At 41.5% G+C, this 9,733-nt stretch overlaps 1 protein-coding gene across 1 annotated transcript; it reads left to right on the forward strand.

Annotated features, from left to right (window-relative positions):
- Positions 1-1,712: 1,712 nt before the first annotated feature.
- Positions 1,713-2,841, forward strand: rprma (reprimo, TP53 dependent G2 arrest mediator candidate a). The gene has a single exon (XM_012878331.3). The coding sequence runs from the start codon at positions 2,021-2,023 to the stop codon at positions 2,327-2,329; it is 309 nt and encodes a 102-aa protein (XP_012733785.1). The 5' UTR covers positions 1,713-2,020; the 3' UTR covers positions 2,330-2,841.
- The last annotated feature ends 6,892 nt before the right edge of the window (positions 2,842-9,733 follow it).

Here is a 9,733-nt window from a genome sequence, read left to right on the forward strand (position 1 = left end):
ATTGTCAGAAATCAATTAATTAACTAACAAAGTCTTTGGAGGGAGAGACCTTATACTTAATAGACCACATTTCATTGTTTTATGTTTCAAGGTGAGCTGTATTGATTTTTATGATTTGTTCCTTTTAGATCAGATTTTGATCTATTCAGTTTTGGCCATGGAAAAGACACTGTCTCAATGGGGTATTAGGTGGGTAACAGTACAGAAGCTGCAGAGAGGTGTGTTAAACTACGGCTCTGCTTCCTGGTCTGGATTTAGGAGAACTAATAAACCCGGACAGATTTCTAGAAAGTGGTGTTTAGTGGTTAGAGCACAGAGGTTCTGAGTTCAACTCCCACAAGCTGCCATTCTGGGTCCCTGAGCAAGACCCTCAACCCCCAATTGCTCCCCAGGCGCAGCACAGTGGCAGTGGGATGCCACTGTGCGGCGACAAGATGCAGAAGTGAATTTCTCCATTGTGAGATCAATAAAGTTCAATTATTATTTTAAAAAAAGAAGATCTGTACCATCCAAAGTGGGATGGATGCCGTCTCTCCGGATCAGACCAGGTTTTCCCCAGAAAGTTCGCCAGTTATCAATGTAGCCCAAGTCGTTTTCAGGACACCAACTAGACAACCGGCGGTTGAATGATGACATGTGGCTAAACATGTCATGACTGGTCAGATCAGGCAGGGGACCGGAGAAAATTACGAAGTTTGACATTGACTTATACTGTTAAGGATCAGGATTCAGTAATAAGAAAGGCAATGAAACATGGTGTTGGAAGTGGGATGGTCTATAGGACCTAAGTTTATTGCCATAGCAAATTGACAGAACCACAAATTCTGCCCTTCACTATTCTACTACTGTTCTCTGCTATTCCTCCTTCTGAGCTGATGGCCTCATGTTCCCCGGAACATGAGGTTATCAGTTCAGTTGGAATTGAGTCATGCAGCAAGACAATGATCCAAAACACCAAGCTCCGTCTCTGAAGGGCTAAATAAAAATTAAGGTTTTAGGGTGGCCAGCTCAGCTACTGGACTTCAATCCAACAGAAATGCTGTAACATGATCATAGGCTGTTCATGCTCAGAACACCTACAAGGTATCTAAATTAAAAAGAAGACTGTGCCAAAATTTCTCCAGAGCAATGCCACAGACTCATTGTCACCTGCCTCAAACCCTTAATGACATTGGTTGCTGCCCAGGGAGGTACAATCACTTATCAGGCTCACCAGGGATTTTTATTTTCACGTATAGGGACACGCTGTTTTGGATAGCCTTTTCCCCATAATAAATAAAATCATCATAATTAAAAAGGTTTCTCGTATTTACCCTGATCGTATTTCTTTGTCTGGTATAAAAATATGTTTGGCGGTCTGAAACATTTAATTTTGATTTTTTTTTTTTTAAACGAGAACTCTGTAATGGATCAAATACTTTTTCATTGAGCTGTAAATATGAACATGTGCGAATGCAAGCTGAGTGTTACAGTATTTGACAGAAGGTCAGCAGGGGACCAGTTGAAGTTCAGCTCCATAATGAGTCACATGCACTCTCCGACACACAGCAGGCGGCAACATTTTCCACACATACACAACATAACACACACACACAGACAGACAGACATTCATTCCCCCCCTCTGCGCAAAATGTCCCCACCATCATCACCATGTCTCACCACCCGGACTGTGCGCCCACAGTACCAACCTCCAGTCTGTCCGCAGGGTGGCGCTCGGCCTGTTTCCACCAAAACCAGGCGCAGCAGTCTGGCTATTTAACCGCGGGGTGAGCGGATTCATTCCGCACTGAAACTGGGAACGCAGCGCACCAGATCTCCAGTAATGCGATTCCGGAGCAGCTTTCTAAACTCCAGAAGAGCGCTGCTTGATCCGGAGGAACTTCTCCAAGTCAGCGGCCGCTCCTCGTCTCCACTTCTCACTTGATGACAATTGTTGCGGGATTGCGCCTCTCCTCCTCTGTGCTCCTCCTTGATTTGCTTTTCTTTGAAAGTTTGATTATTGTCTCATGCCAAAGTAGAGATGAACAACACCGGGCTCAACCAGACGGAGGGCGGACTGTTCAACAAGACGGAGGAGTTCCTCTGCTGCAACTTCTCCTCCGTGGTGACTGACAACGGCTTTGTGGCCGCGGCTCCAGACGAGAGGAGCCTCTTCATCATGAGGGTGGTCCAGATAGCCGTCATGTGCGTCCTGTCCCTCACCGTGGTGTTTGGCATATTCTTCCTGGGCTGCAACCTCCTCATAAAGTCCGAGGGGATGATAAACTTTCTGGTGACGGACAGAAGACCCTCCAAAGAAACGGAGGCGGTGATTGTTGGAGCCTACTGATGGATGCTGGTGGATGAGGACGTTAGCAGTCTCGGTGCCGGGACCAGATGGAGAGGGCGCGACGAGCAACAGCCCTGCGTACAGACAGGGCCCTGTTTTCATGTTTGTACAGTTTATAAAATCCTGAAAGAAGTGGGGGGCCCCCGCCCCTATGAGAGGAGCCTGGTGGGGAGTGACTGAGGCGCACAGCTGCTCACCTTTATTCATGTGGCCTTTTTAATGCCAACAGTCTCAAAGAGGTAAAGTGCGCTGAGATCATCTTTAGTTAAGTGTCCAGTTACGCACCGATCTTATTTACTGGTTGTAAAGCAGCAGTCGGAGGGCAGCAGTTTTGCAGTTGCGGTGGGGAATTAAATGTTGAATGTTTTCTCTCTATTTGGCGAACAATCGCCAATATTCTGTTCAATATTATTTCCTGGAGGCATAAAAAAAAAAGAAAAAAATGACCAGCTCGCAGAAATGATGACAGTCTGAATAAATTCCTTGTGTTATTAAAACTCTTTTCTTCTTAATCGAAGTCATTTCTGTCACATCTTTGAGACTTACATTTCAGTTCCTGTTAAATGATCTGTATTTGTTAGTTTAGACGAAGAGGGACATGAAGTGAGGAGCACTGCGCCCCATTGTGGGACTGTTGTTGAGAACTGAAACGTGAAAAGACGTCCACATTAAGACCCTTTAATGATTCCTAGATGCCATTTTATTAGATTCAGATTTCATGCGTGAGTTTCAGCCTGTTTGTGTGGACTCCAGTTGGACAGAGTCTACACTATAAAACGGAGTTTTGGGGGGTAATAAATATAAAATGTCTCATTATATTTGTTTTAAATTATTGTCGTTTTAATCAAGCATATTTGTTTGTGGAAGAACTGTTCAATAAGGTTTGAATTTTAGCAACATTAACTACTTTTTTAAACCTATCTTAACTATTTCAATGGAAATAAATTAAAGATAAGTTCAGTCTGCCATTACTCTAATTCATCTAATGAGGTGTCCAGCAGAAAACAACTAGGCTCATAAACCACAGTGCCCTAAAAAAGGTTCCCCCTCTTACATTTAGTCTGCTTTTCAGCAAACAAATGTAATACCAGATAAAATAACATGACTACATAAAATAAAGCAGTTTTCAGATGAGTATTTCTTTTATTAAGGGGAAAATGCTATCCAAACCTACCTGGCCCTATGTGTCTACCTCATAAATGGAATACTTGGTTATTCTAGTCTTGAAGAAGTTTCTAATAACCAGTAATGTATAATTCAGTCACAATAAAAGATTTAATGCCCCACCATTTCCATCAGGTTCGAGATCAGACTTGGACTAGACCACTCAAAGGCTTTCGTTTTGTTTTAATTGTTTTGACCAATTCACAAGTGGACTTAATGTGCTTTAGATCATTGACCTGCGCTGCCCAACAATCCCAGCAAACCATCCAGGTTCTGTGGAGGCATGGCAGCCTCGACCATCACACATCCTACCGCCATGTTTGACCCTCAGCGGGGTGTTCTCTTTCTAAAATGCGTTGTTTCATTTACGCCGGGATGCACACCTTCCAAAAATATCATTCCTTTTGGCCTGACATTCCCCAGAATATTTTCCACACATCTGATGCAGATGTTTTTTTGCCAACTATGAGATGGCCTTTGGGGTATTTCTTGTCAGATGTTTTTTTTTTTTTTTTTCCACCCTGGGACTCCCTCATGGATGACAGTTCTGCCCAGTCTCTTTCTTACTGTTGAGTCATGATCACTGACCATGACTGGGGTGACTGGGGTGAGAATAGTCACTCCTGGAAAGTTCACCACAGTTTCATGTTTTTTTTTCTCTTCTTAAATAATGTCTCTCATTGTAGTTCAAGAGAGTCCCAAATCCTTTGAAATGTTTTTTTTCCAAACTGATTTGTTTCTCTTCTATTCTTAAATATGTTTAAATGTGTCATGATGCATTGCTTTTTGACATATTTCAGTCTACTTCATCTTGACATGCAGGTTCTATTCAGGCGATTTGTTGATTTTCCAGGCCAGACACAAATTAGCCCTGATTTGGTTTGTGAAATTGAACCAAAATAATATTAATCAAAGTTAAACCATGATTTAACAAGAGGGTCAATAATATTTTCGTACAGAGTTAGCGTAGTTTGGACAGCTTTTTTTAAATAAATGAAATCATTATTTAAAAAGTACTTCTTCTATGCATGCGGGTTGGTTTTGACGATTAACTTTGTTCGATATTGTCAAACATTTAAACGAGGCAGAAAAGTAAAAATCCGTAACTATGAAAATACTATTTCACAACGCTACATCTTTCTTGATAGGTCATTTATTGAATGCATTTAAAATATAGTTAAAGTTCATAGGTGTTGAGAGAACGTCAGCGTTAGAGCAGAAAATGTAAGTATGTGTCCTGCTTTAACAGGTTAAGCGGCTGCACTGGGCTTCTTAACTCTAACGTTGCCACCGGAGGAGGAAAAGGTTTCCATGACACTTTATTCCATCTAAAATGTTTTACTTTAGTCGTACTGACTTGATTTGCAAAGAATAAAATCAGAAAGGCTTCGTACAGAAACAATGAAGGATGTATTTTGCCATGAGGTTGTGCCTAAGGAGGACCAATTACAAGTCTCTTATGTGGGGGGTGCCCTGACTTATCCTAGAGCTGTAAAACGGTGCCGTATCTGTTAATTTCTTCTCTTTGGGTCTGGAATGGTGACGCTTCAAATGCATATTTAAAAGGATAAATCTGGGTTGACGATGCAGTCCATCCTATTATCTAGTTGTATGTGATTTAAGTCAGAATAAGAGGGACCAATCCGGTGGGGAGTAATGTATTTCAGTAATTTATCTAGTTTCAAATCCTTAAATTAGTTTTTGTAAAGTTATGTTCTTTTATTGAATTCTGTTTAGTTACTAAATTTTAAAAAGTGGTTGGCATGTCACTAATATGTCTTTTAGCTGTTAAATTTAATTAATAAACCATTTCAGCTCAGAAATAGGAATTGAAATAAACAGAAATAAAGTCTATACAAATTATTACATCAGTTTTATCTGTTTTTTTATTCTGACATTTTCTTTTATCAGTGAATGAAAGTCCAGTTCTCAATGTATTTTCATGAGCCTATATAAAGACTGACCCACCTGGAACAGCCTTAAAAAGCGATTCAGAGAAGAAATGTTTAATAGTAGTGCTGTGTTTGGAAGAAATATATCAGTTTCATATAATTTCTTCCTCATTTTCGATCATGTCTAAATAGGAAATGCAAATAGAGACCTTTTTATTTAAATGACTCTTCGAAAAAGGAAGCTTATTATCTTTGGATTTCTTTTTTCTCTCTCTCTCTCTCTGCCTGAGTCAGGACTTGATTCATGCAGCCTTTCACATCCTCCCTCCTTCTGTCAAAACATCTGTCGTGCTCTGCCCCAGGGTTCCCTGGCTGCCAGCTCCCCAGGAGCGTCAGAAATTACTTGTCTTGTCAATGCGGTGACGAAGTGGCCACCGGCCAATATGCTGCCATACTTCACTGCCCACCTGTGCTTTATTACAAAGTTAAAGTGAATCAGCTTACATTCATTAAAAAGTCCTTCCTCTGGTCTCTCTCTTTTCTCCTGTTTCCTCCATCTTGACCAGTGTGCCATCTTTGACAAAGGGCCCCTTCTGTCTGACAGCTTTGAAAAATTAACTGTCACAGGCCACGCTGGTGGTCCCCGTATTGATGCCTAAGAAACGAATACATTTTAAAACAATACGTCAGCTGCTGCAGATTAAACTCACACTGCAGCAAGATTGGGACCTGTCACCCAGATTTCTACACTTTTCATGCAGAAATTGAAATTCATGATTTGACTGAAATCATCCGACTGCAAGAGCTTTAACAGCACAGAGTAAAGCATCTGCGCATGAAAGTGAAACTGAAAGAGCGTCGTGCTGGGTTCACAGAGGATGAGGTTGTTACACTGAACTGAATTTGTGTTCAAAAGATGATTTATTCTGTTTATGGTGAAAGTAGTCAGGATTGGACCGAGGGACATTAAGAAGACAGGCAATAGGGATATTATTGTTGAATATTGTAATGATATCAGGTGCAATTAACCCATGTTTTCTTCACCTCAGCATCTCAGCCACTAAAATCTGTTTAAGGCTCTAGATTCAGTAGAAGTCCACCCAACTAGCAAAACATATTTGCATTTGGATGCGTGGTATATAAAATCCTGACAAAATAATCATTCAAGCACTTCTTGGGACATTGCACACTGTGACGTCGTGATTTTATAAATTGTGCTGCTCTAAAAAAATCAACAAACAAAAGAAAAAAACTCACAACCGTGTCTTGAAATCCCAGCGTGAGCCAACAGCAAAGATTTATGTGTTGTCATAGATGTAACCGTGTTTTTTTTTTTTTTTTGTGTTTTTTTTCAGTCTTCAGCTCAATGATACTCAGGACAAAATAGTGTTGGAACCTTTTTTAATTATTAGCTTTTCAGGACCACAACAGGAAACAGAGGGAGTGACACATATAACCCAGAAGGTATTAAAGTTAAAATTGCGATATTTCAAGCATTCAGTCACAAATCATTTTGCTAACATATGTGTTCATTTTATTTGATTTAAAACAATAAATTAATCATTTTTTTCCCAAAAATGTCAAACTGAAATCGTCAGAGTAGCACTCAAACGCATTCATCCATATTCTATGTCTGCTCCTGTCCAGAATCCAGTGGTCAATGGGTGGGAGCCCAGGTAAACCCTGCCTAACAAAAGGAAATGTTAGTGTGACTTTTTACTTTGGAGGCATGGATTCAGACTGAAAAGGACCGATTTACCACATTGGAATAGATTTTAGATTTTTTTATTTACAATGTGAAGGTATTTATACTACTTGAACTTGTAGTTTTTTTTGTGATAGACCAACAGAAGCTAAAGCAGAATTAAATTGGATAAAAAAGTTACATGATTCTTAAATGTTTTACAATTCGCCTCTTCTCTGTTACCCATAAATAAAGTTCAGTGCAATAACTGCCTTGAGAAGTCACCTGACAGGTAAGTACCGTTTGCACGCGTGTAATCCAATCTCGGTACGAGTGCAGCTGCTCTGCGAAGGCCTTGGAGATTTGTTGGAGAGCATCAGGGGGACAAAAAGCGTCACGAAGACCAAGACACACAGCAGACAGGTGAGGGATAGAGCTGTGGAGAACTTTAAAGCGAGGTCAGGTTATAGAACAATTAGCCACGCATGTCACAACTCACTATTCAAAGATATTTCTATTCTCCTGAACTGACTGATGGCGCAAAGAGAGCGCCAATCACACACACAGCCAGGGTAACTTTGAAGGAGCTGGGGAGATCTACAGCTCAGGTGGAAACACCCGTCAACACGGCAAGCTATAGTCCTGCACTCCAAAAACTGGCTCTTGTGGAACAGTAGCTCAAAGCCATTGTTGAAGGATGGCATGAATATCGTGCTTAAAGCGCCACAAGCCACGTAGGGGACACAGCAGTCATGAACATACCATCCTGACCATGAAACAGGGTGTTGGCAGAATCATGCAATGGGAATGGAGACGGAAGCAGGTCACGGTTGGTGAAAAGAGGGATGGAGGTAAATTAGAGCGATCCTGGCGATGGAAAAATACTCAGCTGCTGCAGTCGACATGATACGGCGAAGAAGGGTCACCTGACATCAGGAAAATGGCCTCAAACAGGGATCAACGTATATTCAGCCTTAGAATCGTTCGCAATAGTTGAAATTCAATCTTCCAAGATGCTCTGTAAATGCAATTCAGTGCATTTCTTCTTTCGCTTTGTCGTTTTTAAATGAGAGGAGAATAAAACAACAGGCCGGTGCAGAAGGCAGGCTTATTTCCCACAGGTTTCTCATAGTCTCTCTGTTTTCTCTGTACAATCGCTTTAATTACAGGAAGTGTTGGAAAAATGCTCACAGACAGGTGTCTGGCCTGTTAAGCATCCAGCCAGGAGGAACCTTCTGTCTGAGGCTGACTTGAAAAGAAATATGAATAATATTAAAAAAAAAAAAAAAACTGAGGTTATGAAATCTTTTATTGCTAGAGCATATTTTCACATTTTCACAAATAGCTTGTGTGGCAGAGGTTTAGTTTGGTGCGAGGCAGGCAGATCTGTCATCTTAAAGATTTCACACCCCAGTGCTCTGTGAAATTCAGGAGATACTAACAGCATCCATCTCTATCCTACTGTCAACAAGCTGATTGTGCTCTGCGAGGCTTATGAGCTCCCCCCCCCACCCCCCCCCCCAAAAAAAAAAACATGCTCCCAAATGTGCATTGACTGCTACTCTGTGCAAATCTGAAACAGCGAGTCGGGCTATTAAAAATACATGTTTCAAAAGCCCGATGTGGCCGTGCGTTCTCGCATTTCCTCCCAAAGGCAGAGAGTGTTACGGGTCAGAAGGGGGTGAGAAAAAAAAAATCACTGTTCTCTACTTCAGCATGTACCAGCTGTCTGGGTAAAAAAAAAAAAAAAAAAAAACGTATATGAACCGTGTAGGACTGAGCAAAACGGCATCAGCTCACTTTATCCCATGCCGACTGTCAGTGGACTCTGCTCAACCATGACAGCATCTGTGGGGTGTTGATTGCGGGCTAAAACAGGCTTCAGGTCCCCGCTTGCTGTCTCGTGATTGGCTGCTGAGCAGAAGCCCGGTCAATGAACTGGATAGTGACTAAAAGCCCCAAATAGCAGCAAGGCACCCACACTCAGTGCCTGCCTGCCTCTCCTGCTCTCCCGCAACTGATCTGCCGGCTTGTGGTACTACAGACACATCAGTCAATGTGGCGCTGGATCATATTTTTTTTCCTCCGTCGCTTCGCATGGCAGTCAGTCTAGAAGTTAGAACGCACACTTTACTCAAAATCATCATTTAAACTGGACAATTATAGTTCCCACCAGCTGTTGATGAGAAGGTCTGGGAGAAATCTCCGCTCACTGGTTGTAATTTTCCTTACCCCATGCCTTCAGTTTGAATTCAGGGGATGAGTCACAGCTCTTTTGTGCTGCTGATTGTTTCACACAGACGCATCACAGGGATTTAACATCAGAACCACGCTGCCTTTAATACTTTGCTGTAATCCACAGAATATATGTGTGTGTGTTGTGTTGTGTTGCGGGTGCATTTGGGCCTTAAAGAAACAAAACCGTGGCTCCTTCCTCTCAGACTGAGGAGAGTTCTTCGTCTCTAGTTGGCGAACACTGGTCCTAACGATTTAAAACTGTAATCGCAGAACTAAGGGACACTGATGATAAACACAATTCATCACTGCAGCTACAGGCTGTAAAAGTATTTTAGGACTAAATGAGTATGGAAAAACATCAATTTCACCAACATATATGTGTTTTCAGACTGTATTCTCCATCCATCCATCCATCTATATCTCTGT

The sequence above is a fragment of the Fundulus heteroclitus genome, chromosome 7, assembly GCF_011125445.2.
Source record: "Fundulus heteroclitus isolate FHET01 chromosome 7, MU-UCD_Fhet_4.1, whole genome shotgun sequence".
In the NCBI taxonomy this organism is placed as follows: domain Eukaryota; kingdom Metazoa; phylum Chordata; class Actinopteri; order Cyprinodontiformes; family Fundulidae; genus Fundulus; species Fundulus heteroclitus.

Coding starts and splice junctions, on each gene's coding strand:
- rprma (XM_012878331.3), top strand. CDS start 2,021: ATGAACAACACCGGGCTCAACCAGACGGAGGGCGGACTGTTCAACAAG.